Source organism: Myodes glareolus, chromosome 15 (assembly GCF_982192425.1).
Source record: "Myodes glareolus chromosome 15, mMyoGla1.1, whole genome shotgun sequence".
Lineage (NCBI taxonomy): Eukaryota > Metazoa > Chordata > Mammalia > Rodentia > Cricetidae > Myodes > Myodes glareolus.
Window position 1 is genome coordinate 72,679,423 of NC_142040.1, and position 17,466 is coordinate 72,696,888.

Below are 17,466 nucleotides of genomic sequence, written 5' to 3' on the forward strand. Positions count from 1 at the left end.
TTGCAGATGGTTGTGAGCCACCATGTGGTTGCTGGGAATTGAACTCAGGACCTCTGGGAGGAAAATCAGTGCTCTTAACCTCTGAGCCATCTCTCCAGCCCCTAGCTTTTACATCTTAATTTAACCCATTTCCATTATTTTATATTTAGCACGAGGCTTGTGGCCTACCAGCCAGGTTCCAATGTGTCTGTTTCCGGCGGCAGCTCCGTGGCTTCTCCCTGACTCTACCTTTTTTCTTCCAGCATTCAGTTTAGTTTTTCCCACCTAGCTCTACTCTACCTTATCACAGACTTAAGAAAGTTTTTTTTATTGATATTTATTGAGCTCTGTTTTTCTACATTGTTCATTTCTTGATCTTCCTCGTGGTTGCTGAAAATCATGTCATTTGCTACAGTCATTTGAATCACTCTGTACGTGCACAGAAGCCAGACCTCAGCCCAGAGTTGCTGGATCAGATCTACATCCTCTTTGTATTTATCATTTGTGAATATTCATATGGGAATGAACAGTACCCCCTCCATCACCATGGCTCTCTATTGTGAGAAATGTATGATATGTGTACTGTATTAAAAGAACAGGACAAAATTGCATATTTTATTTCAAAATTTTATTTTTTATGTGTTTGTGATGTGTACTTGGTTGTTTTGCTAGGGTCCTTGCTTAAGAGATTGATCCTTTGGAACTGGAGTTACAGACAGTTGTGTGCAGCCCTCTGGATGCTAGGAATGGATTCCAGGTGCTTTGGAAGAGCAGTCAGTGTGTATTGCTACTGAGCTGTCTCTCCTTCCTCAACAGTACTCTTTTGTAGATACTTGCTCCCCATTGTATGGTTTTTAAAAGTAGAATATTCATGGGAGTTCCTAGGATCTTCTGCAATTCATTTTCCTAAATGAGAGTCCTGTGCAACATCACAGCATTACAGCCGACTTATTTTAAGGATATTGCTTACCTATTTCAGAAGGGCTTCTAGCACTTTTCTCATGCTAGGTGACTATTAGATTAATATCTAGAAGTCCATATGCCTCTTCTTATTTGTGTTTTTACTGCTATTTTAACTTGCATAATATTCTCTTTTTTTCTCATTTCAGGAAATGGTTTCGTTCAAGGATGTGGCCATTGATTTCTCGACAGAAGAATCTGAATGGCTAGGTCCTGACCAGTGGAATTTGTACAGGGATGTGATGTTGGAAAATTTCAGCAACCTTGTGTTCCTGGGTGGGTTGTCCTCTTTTTAAAATTGTTGCTGCCTTTTAAGCTCTGACTGTTTTAATCAGAAAGTACAACTGTCCCACTACCAGCAGTGGCTGTGCCACAAAGCCACGACCTGAGAAAATTCTGTTCCCTCATGCACTGCCTCTGTCAAATCTATGAAGTCTACTTATCTAAATCTTTGAACTTGCTTTCCTTGTAAGGTATCTCATGGTAGCTAGTGCTTCCAACAGTGGAATTTATGGGACAAATTTAAAGGAAAATTAAAGAGAGTTTTCCTATACCTTAGAATGATTTTATCTCTTGTCATATTCATAACTTCCTCCCCTCACTTTTTAGATGCATCCTTTATCTTGGGGGTAATGTTATGCAGTAAGTTGCATGAGTGGGAATCATACATGTTGTAAAGAATATTACACTCTTTGATTTTAACATTTTTTTTCTTGTAATTTAGGGATGGGAAGCTCAGGACCTGCAAATCCTAAATTTCTCCTATGCATTCATGAAGAACTAATCCTCTATAATCATTGATTGTGACCTCTCATTCCTTATATATACAGTCCTAGAGAGGACATGTGATCCCCAGGAGAACACACTAATAATGATGTTTTCTTTTCCCATAAACAGGTCTTGCCTCCTCTAAGCCATACCTGGTCACATTTCTGGAGCAAGGACAAGGACCGTCAGATATGAAGAGGCAAGCAGCAGCTGCCATGGAAACAGGTGTGTAGGAATGAGGGGACAGGGGCCAGGGTGAGAGGCCAGAGATCCAACAGAAAGCCAGGCTTTGTCAGCAACACTGACTCACAATGTTATGATGGACATACGGTTTAAAGGATCTCCTTTTGTATTCTGCTGTGAGAAGAGGATGTTTATGATGCATTGATTCTGTCATGCTTTGTCCTTCTCCCATCAGGTCAGCTCATGTTTATAGTAACTGACTGAATTCCTTAATTTCTAGGTGAATATGATTTGTTTTTCATAAGTTGATAGTGGATATTTATTCATAAAATGTGGATATATCTTCCTGTCTTCAATCTTTGAAATGTATTATTTAACACTGTTATAGACAGTTTTATAGTTATGCAACCTTTCATACCTTCCAAATCTAAGAGTCTGCATTTAGGATATATATGAATTGCAAAAACATGTGTCTTCCAAGTTGAACCACCTTAATAGCTGGGTAGTGGTGGCTCATGCCTTTAATCCCAGCATTCAGGAGGCATAGGCAGGCTGATCTCTGTGAGTTTGAGTTCTGGTCTTCCAGAACAGGCTTTACTGCTACAGAGAAACCTTGTCTCAAAATATAAGCACATGGGGGGCCGGAGAGATGGCTCAGTGGTTAAGAGCATTGCCTGCTCTTCCAAAGGTCCTGAGTTCAATTCCCGGCAACCACATGGTGGCTCACAACCATCTGGAATGAGGTCTGGTGCCCTCTTCTGGCCTGCAGACATACACGCAGAATATTGTATCCATAATGAATAAATAAATATTTTTTTTAAAAAAATATAAGCACATGTTTTGGGAGCTGTGGAGGCTCATGCCTTTAATCCCAGTAATCCAGAGAGAGACAAGTATATCTCTGTGAGATTGAGGCCAGACTGACCTACAGAGCATGTTCCAGAAATTTTATACTTTGTGTTCATCTAGTCAAAAAGTTACTATATCTCTTAAAGCATCTCATTTATAATAGCATAATAGTCTTGTTTTCTTAATTGTTGATGTTATGCCTTCCTTACATGTTTGACATTGATTGATATTCATTTGTTTTTGTGATCTGTGTTGTCATGGTCTTTGATGTTCACTGCAAGTGACATCATTTCAACTCGTCATGGTACTTTTATTTCTTATTTTTATTTTTTTAAATGATTTTATTGAGCTGTACATTTTTTTCTGCATCTCCCGTTCTCTCCCCTCCCCTTCAACCCTCTCCCATGGTCCCCATGCTCCTAATTTATTTAGAAGTTCTTGCCGTTTTCTTCTTCCCGTGTAGATTAGATCCACGATTATCTCTTTTGGTCCTCATTGTTGTCTAGGTTCTCTAGGATTGTGAAATGTAGGCTGGTTTTCTTTTCATTATGTATAAACGCATCGTAGGAGTGAGTCCATATGATATTTGTCTTTCTGGGTCTGTGTTACCTTACTGAACATGATGTTTTCTAGATTCATTGTCATGGAGTTTTTAATTAAGCTCCACTGATTACAGCTTCAGAAACTTGAATGTAATATGATTTATAATTAAAAATGCAGGTATGAGTCAACGTTTCTGTATTTTTTTTTTAAAAAAAACATAAATATAGAGAATCTTACTCAGTTTTCATTCATTTCTCAACCTTTACTCACCAGGAAATAAACACAGTACAGGCAAAGAATGTGGCAAAACCCTTCCTTGGAACTCACAACCTATTAGCCACCAGAAAATTCATTTAAGAATAAAGCCACATAAGTGTGGACAATGTGGTAAGGCCTTTCGTCTTCCATCATTACTTTGTTTACACAAGAAAATTCATACAAGAGAGAAACCCTTCAAGTATGAATTACATGGCCAAGCCTTGTCCATGCCATCATTACTATCTAAACACAAAAGAATTCATACAGAAGAGAAATCCTCCAAGTGTGAAGTATGTGGCAAGGCTTTCAAACATCTATCAGGCCTGTCTATTCACAAGAGGAGTCATACAGGAAAGAACCCCTACAAGTGTAATATGTGTGGCAAAGCTTGCAGCAGTCCTTCGGGACTATCTCTACACAAGAGGATTCATGAAGGAGAGAAACCATGTAAGTGTGAGGTATGTGGCAAGGCCTTCAATTTTTTATCACAACTTTCTGTCCATAAGAGAATCCATACAGGAGAGAAACCCTACCCATGTCAGGAATGTGGCAAGACCTTCAATTTCCCATCACTACTTTCTGTCCACAAGAGAATCCATACAGGAGAGAAACCCTACTCATGTCAGGAATGTGGCAAGGCCTTCTATGATTGCTCACAACTTTCTATTCACAAGAGGACTCATACAGGAGAGAGACCCTACAAGTGTGAAGTGTGTGGCAAGGCCTTCAAGTTTCCACCACAACTTTCTGTACACAAGAGGAATCATACAAGAGAGAAACCCTACCTGTGCGAAGTATGTGGTAAATCCTTCCATTTTCCATCACACATTTCTAACCACATGAGAATTCATACAGGAGAGAAACCCTACAAGTGTGAAGTATGTGGCAAGGCTTTCAAACATCTATCAGTACTGTCTGTACACAAGATTGGCCATACACAAGAGAAACCCTACAAGTGTAAAGTATGTGGCAAAGCCTACAGGAGTCCATCAGGACTTTCTGTCCACAAGAGGATTCATACAGGAGGGAAACCCTACAAATGTGAAATATGTGGCCAGGGCTTTGATTTTCCATCACGAATTTCTCTACACATGAAAATTCATACAGGAGTGAAACAATAAAAATGTTAGGTATGTGACAACGCCTTCTATGTTCCATCACATCTTTATGTACACAAAAGGATTCATACAGGAGAAAAACCCTACAAACGTGAAGTATGTGACCAGGCCTTTAGTCATCCATCAGGACTCTCTATACACATGAGCACTCATGTAGAAAACAGACCCTACAATTGTGAAGTATGTGAAAAGCCTTCCAATCCTTCATCACCACTGTCTGAGCACAAGATAATTCATACAAGAAAGAAACCATAGAAATGTGATATGTCAAGGTCTTTAAAACTTTATGAATTCCTTCTGCTCATTTAATAATCTATCCTGGACGAAACTCTTTAAGTGATAAGAATGTGAAAAGGCCATGTGTAAAAAGTCATACCTAACTCTGCACAAATTAACACATACTGGGGAGAAACTTTACAAATGTGAAGACTGTTGCAAACTGTTTAACTCTACCAGAAACGTTAAGGAACAGAAGAGAAACCATTCTGGAGAGAAACCCTACAAGTACAAAGAATGTGGCAAAGATTTTAGAATTTACACATCATGTCCTCAACACCAGACTGTTTATATTAGAGAAAAACTTTATGAGTATGGAAAATGGCAAGGCTTTTCACCAATCTTCTGTTCTTAAACAAAATCTAACCATTTTTTGAGAGAAACCCTGTGAAGTATGTGCCAAGGTCTTTTCTAATTACTAAGAACTCCAGTATGAATTATCCAATGTTGCAAAAGTTCTTAGTGTCAAAACTCTTAAAAACCCACTAATAAGCATTCTAATGTTTCTCAAGAAAAGGTAATTCTTGACCATGAAGGAGGTCACACATGAGAGTCTCTGCAAATACAGAGAGTGGCCAGGTGTGTAACTGTATGTTCATCATAGGGCTCATACTGGTAAAGTACAGTAAGTACAATTGCTAAGATTATGGCGGGGGGGTGACCTCTTTTTTATGGTTTGTTTGTTTTTTTTACATTTTTCATATTGGAAATATCCTCTGATATTTCATACTAGTGAGAAAAGATGTATACACAAATTATGCAGTAAAGCTTTTAATAATATTTCTATTCTTCATCAACCAGAAACTCTACATATCCAAATAATGAGAAACCACCACTTCAACTATATTCTAGTCTTCATCAACACCAAAGAGTATTTATTGAGAAGGAAGAATGCAAAGCTTTATGTCCTTATTTGCTTTTGCTCTCAACTTCACACAGCACAGCAATACGTGTGATTCCCACTTATGTAGATTGCTTGATCTGATTGGCCCAAAGATATGTCTCTGGGTCATTTTTAAATGCTAATTGGTGAGAGAGCATGTATACCACCAAGTGATGGTGGTGCACCTTGCATGTGTCCCCCTTGGCCATGAGGTCCTGGGTGTAGGAAATGCTGACCACGCCCAGGCCAGAGTGAAGAAGACAGGAAGCAGCATTCCTCCATGGTTTCTCCTTCACCTCATGCCTCAAGATTTCTGCTGTGTCCTCTTGTCCTAGCAATTTAACATCAAAAAAGGTCTTAGTGTAGAGGAATCCTGTAAAAACAAAGGAAACTCAAACCTACAAACTTGAAAATGAGAAAATATTTACCAAAAATTACTACAAACATGAATGGTAGGATATTTGACACACCGTCATATCAGGATATTTTCTCTGTTGTGAAATCCTACAGATAAAATTAATATATAAGACCCCCTAATCAAAATTCCATTCTGATTAACTGCAAGTGAATTTGTGCTAATATAGAAGCATTTCACAAATGATTCTGGTAGTAACTTTGTTCAACGTATTGACCTCATAATGGATTTCTTATAGTATAAAACATTTATTGAAAGTGAAGAATATTGTACGATTTTTGATCTGAGATTGCCTTATCTGGGAAACTTTTTTGTATTTCTCTTATGCCTTTAATCCAAGAGCTTTCTCCTTGAATATTGTACACAAGATTAAATAAACTCAACCATCTACCGTGAGGCAGAGCAAGCAACCAGGTCACAGGAAGTACCTGTTTACTGTTTTGATTTAGGCTTAAATCAAAGAGAGTGAGAGGGAGGCAGGAGGACTGATATGCAGAAGAACAAGAAGTAGAAAGGAGGGACATTGAGTTTGAGGAGTCTAGCTTGACATGACATAGGAGGAGAGAGGGATTTTTTTCTGGGATATCAACTAAGGAGGAAGGGCAGCTGGGTGCTTTCTCTGCCTCTCTGAGCTAGCAGAAAATTTGTTGTTCAGGTGAAGCCGGATGAGTTGCACATAAATGCTTTGGAGTCAACACCAGTGCAGCAGAATTTCCAGATGTCCCAGCTGGAGCTGTGAGATTATGTGTTTACCCTTCTATATTTTGGTCTGATCCTTCCTTGCTCTGTTCTTTCTTCTGTTTTAGAATCAGTTGTTCACTTCATGCCAGCTTGTGGTAGAAGGAGTCACTTGTTTTTATGGTTGTAGGAGGTCACAGTTAAGAAATTGCCTTGAGTCTCATGTGAGATGAGCACTTGGGGTCTTTTAAATTCCTGGGATTTTGAACAGTTCTGGGGGACTTTCTTGTAGGATCCTATTTTATTTACACGGTGATTGTAAAGTGGAGCAAAAGGAAAAGAATATTACAATTTAAAGTTATACAGTTGGAGCCAGCATGATGGTTATAGAAGTAAACGTGACTCCCAACAGAACACAAAGCGTTATTGTACCCCAGTGTACACAGAGTAGAAAGAGGGAATTACCTCGGAAGGGTGTCCTCTGATCTCCAGGCTTGGGCCCACACATATACATACATACGTATGCACACTCAAAATAAACTTCAAATATGCTTTTATATTGTTTGTACTTCCTATTGACAAGGGGTGGAGAAGTAATGCTTAAGATTCCATTGTTAACTCAAGGAGACATAGAATGATGCACTTGGCAAGCCTATGGTCATTCCTGTGCAGGGGTTATATTGATTAATTGAGGTCAGAATACCAGTTGATTGTGGTTGGAGGCATCCATTTAGTGAGATCCTCCATGCTTTAAGAAAATTGCCTAAAATGAATGATTCTTCTGACTCCTTCCTAACTATAATTGGAACATGACTAGCTGCTTCAGGCTCCTGTGACCTTAGTTGTCTCACCATGTTTGGAGATTTGATTAAGAATTGCCCCAAGGGATCATATATTTGATTGCTTAGGCATTGGGGAATGTTTCTATTTGAAAATGAGTAAGAGCTGTGACCATATTAATTGAAGTGTATTAAGAAATAATCAGGAATAAGTATTATATCATATATATAAATCACATACTATATTCCATATGCATCTGCCATGTCCTCTAGCGCAAGGAAATGAAGAGATATGGATTGGAAATTTGCTGCAGTCCTCAGAATTACATAAAAACCATCACGTCAATTACTAAAATTTAGAAAAAGACTCTTCCAGCACATGGCAATAAGCCAAGAAAATGAAAGGAAATGTGCTACTTCTTCTTTATACAACCAAACTCCCCTACCTGAAGGAGGTTCCCCAAAGGGTACCCAAAGGAATAAAATCTGACAGATGGATGTGTTCCATTTTGTAGACTTTAGAAAACTAATCTATGTATACCACACTGTTGATGCCTATTCCAGAAATAAATGGGTAGCTGCTTTAAGTTCAAAAAGACTAATTTAATGGTAATTACCAAGCCATGGTAATCACATGGCTTGGCTGGAAGGTGTGGCCATCATTGGTATACCTGTATAAATAAAGACTGACAATACTCCAGCACATGTCTCTGTAAAATGAAACAGTTTTTTTTTTTTTTGCTTTTTACAATACAATGCATATTACCACACAGTATCACAGGGCAAGCAGTTATAGAAAGATCAAATTAAACTTGCAGGATATGTTAAATAAAGAGAAAGGGATATTAAACAAAGGCCCCCATAAATAGATTGCATAAGGCTTTATTAACTACAAATTGAAGCAGAGGAGGATGTGGAACATCACATGTGCTCTGGGCCACTCACTGCAGGGCACAGGTGTGCTGTGGAATAAGCCTTTCTGAATACTGTGAATATGTACTACTCTCATTGGTTTATGTTATGAGTCTGTAAGGACAAAACCTAGATGGGTCTGTAAAGACAAGGCTGAGGCAAGTCCAGGAGAAACGGCACTAGCAGAAAATGTGTGCAGTGATGATAAGAGCGACGTATAGGCAGACAAGAGTGTTAATCTGGAGTGTGACGCAGGGAAGAGTGAGGTAAGGCTGAGGAATAGTATAAAAAGTGAGGCAAAAGGACCAGAAGCCATTCTCAAGATGATCTGCTAGAGACTCTGTCGGAGAGGCGCCAGAGAAACTCTACAGCATCAAGAATCAATCAATCAGTCAACGAGACATTGGACCAAAGATCTTCCAAGAGCCAGAGAACTAGCTCTTGCCTGCGGATCAAGACTTGCTGATCCAGAGGTCTACGTAGAGAGCCACGAACCATCATCAGGTTGTATATCCCAATGCCTTATTAGATAGAATATAGTAATGCCCTGCCTAGGATTTAGAAATATATGATAGGATTGAAGTGGAAGTGAATATGCACTTGTGTCATAATGTATATTTGTTTGTGACAGTGATACTTGCTTATTGGCTGTGCCAGATCAATTATAAGATCTTGAAGTGCCTATGCAATAAACTTAGTTCGAACAAAGCAGAGAACTGCAATTCTGAGTGTCATTTACTTGCAGACCTCCAAGTAAGGCCAGAAGGCCCACTCAGTAGTGCTCGAGACAGTTTAACAAAGAGCTCCCTGGCCAATAGCTAGGCAAGAAGAGGTTAGGTGGGAAAGCCACAGTGACAAGATACTTAGAAGGAGGAGGACAGAGGCATGAGGAGCCAGCTGACTGCAGAGGAATCAGGAGATGAACACGCCATATGGAAATATGGTACGGAAAGACACCCCCCCCCATATGGGGAGACTCTCACTCAAGCCTCGGGATGACACGACCCCCCCAGTAACTCATGAGAGACCGTCCTTGCTGCAATCACATGAGGTTTTAATCGAGACGAGAACCAGTGCACTGGGGCCGGGACTCAGAACCCACGCAGGGGAAGAGTTCGACCCCGAGTAGCTGGGAGAAGGGGTTTTTAAGGGAAGAAACCACAGCCCAGTAATCCTGAAAGGGGTTGGAAGGTCCAGTGAAGATTACAAGGAGACAACTCCCTGTTCCTCAAGGTTATTCAAGATTATAATCAGCTAGTTCCTGAAACACAGTACCCCAAAAATACCAATGATAATCACAAGGGGGGAAACTCCCTGTTTCTCAAGATTATTCAAGATTACAATCTAACTTTATCTTCAGCTAGTTTCTGAAACACTGAACCGGCTAATCCTAGATTTCTGATTCTTCCCTCCCTGCTTAGATTTTTGACTCTATTTTTTCCTGCTAGGGATATCTGGATTTATCCAGGTCTTTCAGTACAACCATATGGTAGAGCATAGATAAGAATTAAGGGTTAATTCAAGATGTAAGAGTTAGGTATTAAGGAGCACAAATTATCAGCTAAGCATTTATAATTAATAGCAACTCTCAGTGTGGTTATTTGCAGAGTTAATTTGTGGACAGAGCTGACCTGTGTTCCCAACAAAAACAACATGTACACAGGTCAAAGCAGATAGCACAACGAGAAAAGAGTCTCAGGTAAACGGAGCTTTGTGTTTCATGGTGCAGGGGGCCTTAACCTGGATGTAGGTCTGCAGATGTGAATTTTGATGATATGGTTGATATCTCTGTTTCACTATCAGCTGGAGGTCCGCCATCTTTCTGGTGGCTTCCACTGTGCCCTCACTCTCTTTCGTTGTACTTGAAGGCCCACAGCTGGAGGGGAAAAGGAATCCATAGTGTTTCATTGGAACCAGCTGCAATAACACATGCATACCACTTCCCAATTTTCTCCTCAGGAAGAAAAAGAGAATTGTTAATGCATCAGCATTCTTATTTCCTTCTCTAATGTTAGGAAGGCTTAAGTGTCCACAAGTGTGAGTCTATGACTGAAAATAATCCTAGAACACATGCAGAATCCCAAATCATATTGAAGGTTTATGAATTAAATAAAATACATGAATCAAAACCATCAATGTTAACTATTAGGCTGAGAAAAGGAACTACTAAAAATTTTTTGAAAATGTGGACATGAATCTCCCTTATACCATTAGATAAACCATCAATAAAATAAGTATCTGTCTGTGGAATAGGGGTAGTTTGGACAATTTTTGTAATCACCACTCAGTTTATATGAGAAAATCCTATCTTACAGGCTGGATAATTGTGGAGGCCCAAAGAGGCCAAAGGTCAGAGAGTCTGGGACTTGTTTTTAGTTCATTTGAGATTGTTGTGCCTCCAACTCAAACAAAGGTCCCGCCTAGTTGTAAATCAGAGTTCTGCTCTCTCAAGGCTATTGTAAACAGGTGTGGTTAGTTGCCAGACATTGTGCTCCTGAAATAGGGAAGTAGTTGGTTCCCACCAAAAACAAAAGTCTAAGGATCCAACTAAGTTTTAGTTTCCTTTATGGAAATAACTTGGGATTCTACCCAAGGAGTGGTTTGCCTACAGTGTTTGGTCTAGAGTCAAGGGCGTGAGTGATGAATGTACCCCGTGACTTTCAATTTGTATGTTAATACAGTCCTTTTGTTCTAATCTTACCTTTTGAAATCAGGGGAATATTAAGCTGTTGGAAATTAAACTCGGATGGACAAATTCTCAGTGCTCACTGAAATTCCCTCCCAATAATATCCTATGATTCCTGCGTTTTATTTTTGTTTGCATCTTTGTATTCTTTACTGTATTTCTAATTTCCCATGCTTCCACTCTGAAAGAAAGGTATTTTTGTTGATGTTGGCCCCCAAAAGATAATGATTTAGTTAAGGGTAATACAATACAGCAAAGATCATCAAATCAATATAATTGTGTGCGTTGGATCCTTCCCTGATTTATCAGTTGAGCAAAAAGAATTAGGTAATCTGTTAGTATTTCATGGTGGTGTAAATAAATCCAATTAAAAGATTTAGTCTTCTGTGCTATATCGCTACAATTTCATGAAGAAAATTAGTTTAATGGTAGTAAGGATCCAGACAATACAGAGATGCTTCTTTTAATCTGCATTCTAATAACTGCAGTTCTTTCTTGCCTATTGAAATAATATGTGAGGGCTGTCCAATGCCAGCTCATCTTCTAGAGACTTAAATAGATGAGTTCACTGATCATATGAACTGGAGTTCATGAGTCCATTGAAGAATTTGTAAACAAGTCCCATTTCCTTACCATACTCTAGATTGTCTATGTTGTAATGTTTAGCATTTTCATAGGCTATCCTATATCTTCATGAGTAAATTGAGGTTATATATTATTAGCTTGATTATCAAATTTCTCATTCCTTGATTTAAGGCTATTTTGCCAATGGAGGACAGGTACCTAAAGGAAATTCCTTTAAGGGATCTGAGGAAGTCATCAACAGCATAGTTATTTGTGACACTGTAGTTACTTTTGATTTTGCTTGAAAATAGAAAATTATCTCTTTGTGCCTCATTTACCAATTTTAGGTATGATCATCCTGTTCATATTCATATTTTCATCTTCTTTAAGCATTTTTTTGTTTTTTGAGTGAGGGTTTCTATGTATTTTTTTTTATAACATACCGAATAATGCCCATGTGATCTGAAATTTGGTGTGGGATTCCCCTCTGTATGCTGTGAATACCATTGGTCAATAAAGGGCTGCTTTGGGCTTGTGCAGGGTATACAGACAGGCAGGGAAGCTAGGCTGAATGCTGGGAGAGAGGAAGGAGAGTGAAGGAGAAGCCATGGAGCTGCTGCCGGAGACAGACCTGCAGAAACATTGCTGGTAGGCCACAACCTACTTACTAGTGATGCAGATTAATGAAGATGGATTAACTCAAGATGTAAGAGTTAGCAAATAAGAAGCTAGAACTAATGGGCCAAGCAGTGATTTAAATAATATAGTTTTCTTGTGATTATTTCAGGGCCGAGCAACTTGGAACCAAGTGGCCTCCTTGCTACAGAAATTGAACGAGGATCTTTTCCACTTGTTTATATGCCTTTTCAGTATTTGTTCAGACTCTGTTTAAATGCAGCAATGTTGAGAATTGAATCATAAAATTTATAAAATCCGTGAGGTAAAGACTTGAATAACAATATAAAGAATCAATCAAAGTGTTGGTTCTTTAATAAGCTGAATGTCACTCCCCAATGCCTAGCAAACTCAACAGAAAGGGGGTGAATGGGAGACTTGGAGAAAGGAGAGACCCAGACTAAATTAATAAAACTCAGTACAACAGGAAGTGAATAAATCAGGTTCCACTGAAATCCAGAAGACCATCAGGATAAACCTCAAAATATTATATTCCAACAAATTAGAAAGTATAGTAAAGGATAAATTTCTGAATACTTACAGATGACTGAATAAAACCCCACCAGAGTGAAACACTGAAGAAGTAACTAAAGGCCTGACCACAGAGTAAGTCCAGGGCAGATGAGTTTGCTGCTAAATTATACCAAACTTTCAACAGAGATCTAATAACAACAGCAATATTACTTCTCAAAGTCTTCCATTAAATAGAAAGGACACTGTCAAATTCATTCTAAAGAGTCTATCTATCTAAGAGTATACAACCAAACATGAGAAAATAAAATAGAAGATTAAGTAAAATCTTCCATATCAGAGTTGGGCATGGCAATCCAACAGTGACAAATGGACCCCCAAAGCAGACAAAAGAATAAGAGACCCACTTGGTCACATTGTCAGGAGTTCCATAGGAAACATTAAATTAATAGCTTCAATGTATGGAGTATCTGTTGCAGACCCATGTAGACTCTGTGCTGACTGCTTCAGTCTCTGTGAGCTCAGATGCATTGTTTAGTAGAGTAGAGGGCCATGTCCTGCTGGTCCTGCTGGTCCTGCTGGTCCTGCTGGTCCTGCTGGTCCTGCTGGTGCTCTACATCCCTTCTGAATATTACAATCTTTCAAACCTTCTTCTGTGTGTTTTCTAGCTCTGAGGGGAGAGATTTGATGGAGCCCTCCACTTTAGACTATTCCACATAATGTCTGGCTGTGGATCTCTGGATCTGCTCCCTCTGCTTTGGGAGGAAGTCTCTCTCACGATGTCTGGATAAAGCACTGAACTCTGAGTATAGCAGAATATCATTAGGAACCATTTTATTGATTTTTACACCAGTTGTATTTACTTACACTCTAGGTCTCTGATCTATCTAGTCTCTGGGTTGTGGTTACCCAAGCAGTGTTGGGTATGGGTTCCTGCTCTTGGAGTAGGTCTTAAGTCAAATCAGACTCGGTTGCCTACTTCCACAGGTTCTGTGCCATCATTTCCATAGTATGTTTTTCAAGCATGATAGATTGTGGCTCAGTTTGTGTCCTAATTTCTCTTTCAGTAACCCGCACATTCCCTTCCTCTACCAAAGAGACTAGAACAGAGAGGTGAAGGCTCCACGTAGGAAGGGGCTCAACCTTTCCATGTCTGATTAATTGTGTGGATGACATCAATAATGGGGCACGACTCTCAGTTTACAGAAAGAAATCTTTCATCTTAGCATCAGCCTAGGATGTTTTGGGAATTTCCCTGGGATCCATTTGGGAAAAAAGTGAATTGAATGTTACCCAGTTCCCTCACTGTAATCCTTGCCTTAGTGCAACAGGTGGTCAATTGAGATCTCATATGGCTCATTACTAGGAGTTCTCAATAGGATCACCTTCACAGTTCTAGTAAGTTGTCACTGTACTAGGTTTCCACAACCTCCGAAAATGCTCAATTCCAGCTTGTCACCCTCATCTCATCTACCCCTCGCACCTGATCCCTCCTGTTTTGGTCCCCACCAGTGCTCAGTTCATTTGTAAAATCTATTTTACTTCCCCTTCCCAAGCAGTTTAATGCATTCCCACAGAGCCCTCCTCTTTAGTTAACCTCTCTACATCTATGGGTTGAAGATTTATTATCATTCGCTTAATGGATAATACCCACTTATAAGTAAATACATACCATATTTGTCTTTTTATAGGTTACCTCTCTCAGGATGCTTTTTTTTCTAGTTCCATTCATATGCCTACAATCTGCATGGTGTCATTTTAAAAATAGCTGGGTAATACTCTGTGTGTAAATATACCTGTCAGACAGCTCACAAATAAATGAAAGAGATACTTATTAATTATAAAACAAGAGCCAATAGCTTAGGTTTGCTGCTAACTACCTCTTACAACTTGTATTAACCTATTATAATCAAGCTATTTTTGACTGGTAGCTTTACAACCTTTATTCTGTACTGCCCATGCTGCTTCCTCCCTGTCTGAAAACTCTCCCCTTCGCCTTCCCAGCGTCCTGTGCCTGAAAATCTTGCCTAACTATTGACATTTTTTATTAAATTTTTTATTAAATCAATCATTTGTAGGGTTTCTCTTCTGTATGAATCCTCTGTGTACAGGAAGTTGTGATGAAATACAGAAAGCCTTGTCACACACTTGACACTTGCAGGATTTCTCTCCCATATAAATCCTCTAGTGTACTGAAACCTGTGATGGAACATAGAAACCTTGCCACAAACGTGGCACTTGTAGGGTTTCTCTCATATATGAATTTTCTTATGTGCAGATAATGCTGATGAACTTTTGAAGGTTTTGCCACACACTTCACATTTGAAGGGTTTCTCTCCTGTATGAATCCTCTTGTGGACAGAAAGTCCTGATGAACTGCTGTAGGCCTTGCCACACACTTCACACTGGTAGGGTTTCTCTCCTGTATGAACTCTCCTGTGTTCAGAAAGTCGTGATGGAAAACAGAAGGCCTTCCCGCATACTTCACATTTGTGGGGTTTCTGTACTGTATGAAATCTTTTGTGATCTGAAAATAATGATGGAGATTGGAAGGCCTTGCCACATACTTTACACACGTAGGGTTTTTCTCCTGTATGAATATTCCTGTGTACAGAAAGTTGTGATGAAACATAGAAAGCCTTGCCACATACTTCACACAGGTAGGGTTTCTCTCCTGTATGAATCCTCTTGTGTAAAGAAAGTTGTGATGAAAAAGTGAAGGTCTTGTCGCATATTTCACACTTGTAGGGTTTTTGTCCTGTATGAATTTTCTTGTGTTGATAAAACCCCGATGAACTATTGTAGACTTTGTCACACACTTCACACTGGTAGGGTTTCTCTGTATGAATCCTCTTGTGTACAGAAAGTTGTGAGGGAATATAGAAGGCCTTGTTACATACTTCACACTTGTATCCTTTTTCTCCTCTATGAAGTTTCTTGTGTACAAACAATGCTGATAGACTTCTGTATGCTTTGCCACATACAACACATCTGTAGGGTTTCTCTTCTGCATGAATTTTCCTGTGCACAGAAACTGCTCTTGGAGTTCTGAATGCTTTGCCACATACTTCACATTTGATGGGTTTCTCTCCTGTGTGAATTCTCATGTGTACACAAAGTAACAATGGAACACGGAAGGCCTTGCCACATTCTTCACACTTATATGGCTTCGTTCTTAAATTAATTCTCTGGTATCTAATAGGTTTTGAGTTCTGAGGCAGGGTTATGCCAAATTCTTTGCCTGTATAGTGGTTGTTTCCTAGTGAGTAAAGGTTGGGAAATGAATAAAAACTGAGCAAAATTATTTAAATTTATATTCAGTTTAAAGAACAAAAACATTGACTCATACCTGCATTTTCATTTTGAATAATGTTACATTAAAATTTCTATAGCTGTATTTTGTTCAGCCAAATTAAAAGCATCATGAGAGGAAGAAATTATATAACTTTCAATAACAATAAAAAGCATGAAAACATACAAACAAATGAATATTAATCAATGTGAAACATGTACGGAGGCATAACATCAACAATTAAGAAAACAGAACTATGATGCTATTTTAAATGAGCTTCTTAAATATATATATATATATATATATATATATATATATATATATATATATATATATATATAAGTCTAAATGAACACAAAGTAGCCCAAACTGAAAGACACAAAAGTTAATAGTTCATATATATCCTAAATGATGCAGACATTTAGTTTTGGAAGGTATTAAACTTCGGCTGCATAACTAGAAACCTGTACAAAACAGTATTAAATAACATATTTCTAGGATTGAAGACAGAAACATGTATGAACATCTTATGAATAAAATCAGTTGACCAAATTTTGAAAAACAAATCATGTTCACCTAGAAATTATAAAACTCAGTCAGTTACTGTAAACATGAGCTGACCTGATGGGAGAAGGACAAAGCATAACAGAATCAAAGCACCAGGAACATCCTCTTCTCACAGTAGAATACAAATGAAATCCTTTAAACCGTATGTCCATCACAACATTGTGAGTCAGTGTTGCTGACAAAGCCTGGCTTTCTGTTGGATCTCTGGCCTCTCACCCTGGCCCCTGTCCCCTCATTCCTACACACCTGTTTCCATGGCAGCTGCTCCTTGTCTCTTCACATCTGAAGGTCCTTGTCCTTGCTCCAGAAATGTGACCAAGTGTGGCTTAGAGGAGGCAAGACCTGTTTATGGGAAAAGAAAACATCATTATTAGTGTGTTCTCCTGGGGATCACATATCCTCTCTACGACTGTATATATAAAGAATGAGAGGTTACAATCAATGATTATAGAGGATTAGTTCTTCATGAATGCATAGGAGAAATTTAGGATTTGCAAGTCCTGAGCTTCACATCGTAAATTACAAGAAAAAAATGTTAAAATCGAAGAGTGTAATATTCTTTACAACATGTATGATTCCCACTCATGCAACTTACTGCATAACATTACCC

The 17,466-nt window shown here is 38.8% G+C and overlaps 2 protein-coding genes across 2 annotated transcripts; one reads left to right on the plus strand and one right to left on the minus strand.

Annotated features, from left to right (window-relative positions):
* Positions 1-1,091: 1,091 nt before the first annotated feature.
* On the plus strand, positions 1,092-9,305 carry LOC146891535 (uncharacterized). Its single transcript, XM_085676938.2, has 3 exons — positions 1,092-1,215; positions 1,837-1,932; positions 3,556-9,305. Exons 1-3 carry the CDS (start codon positions 1,092-1,094, stop codon positions 4,659-4,661), a joined length of 1,326 nt encoding a protein of 441 aa, XP_085533064.1. The 3' UTR covers positions 4,662-9,305.
* A 3,788-nt stretch (positions 9,306-13,093) lies between these two features.
* On the minus strand, positions 13,094-16,242 carry LOC148119727 (uncharacterized). Its single transcript, XM_087897008.1, has one exon. It carries the CDS (start codon positions 16,102-16,104, stop codon positions 15,250-15,252), a length of 855 nt encoding a protein of 284 aa, XP_087753134.1. The 5' UTR covers positions 16,105-16,242; the 3' UTR covers positions 13,094-15,249.
* Between the last annotated feature and the right edge of the window lie 1,224 nt (positions 16,243-17,466).

Bases quoted from the DNA above. Each gene is read 5' to 3' on its own strand.
- LOC148119727 (XM_087897008.1), bottom strand. From the start codon at position 16,104: ATGAGAATTCACACAGGAGAGAAACCCATCAAATGTGAAGTATGTGGC.
- LOC146891535 (XM_085676938.2), top strand. From the start codon at position 1,092: ATGGTTTCGTTCAAGGATGTGGCCATTGATTTCTCGACAGAAGAATCT. The intron at 1,216-1,836 runs GTGGGTTGTCCT...TCCCATAAACAG, and splicing joins CAGCAACCTTGTGTTCCTGG to GTCTTGCCTCCTCTAAGCCA. The intron at 1,933-3,555 runs GTGTGTAGGAAT...TTTACTCACCAG, and splicing joins AGCAGCTGCCATGGAAACAG to GAAATAAACACAGTACAGGC.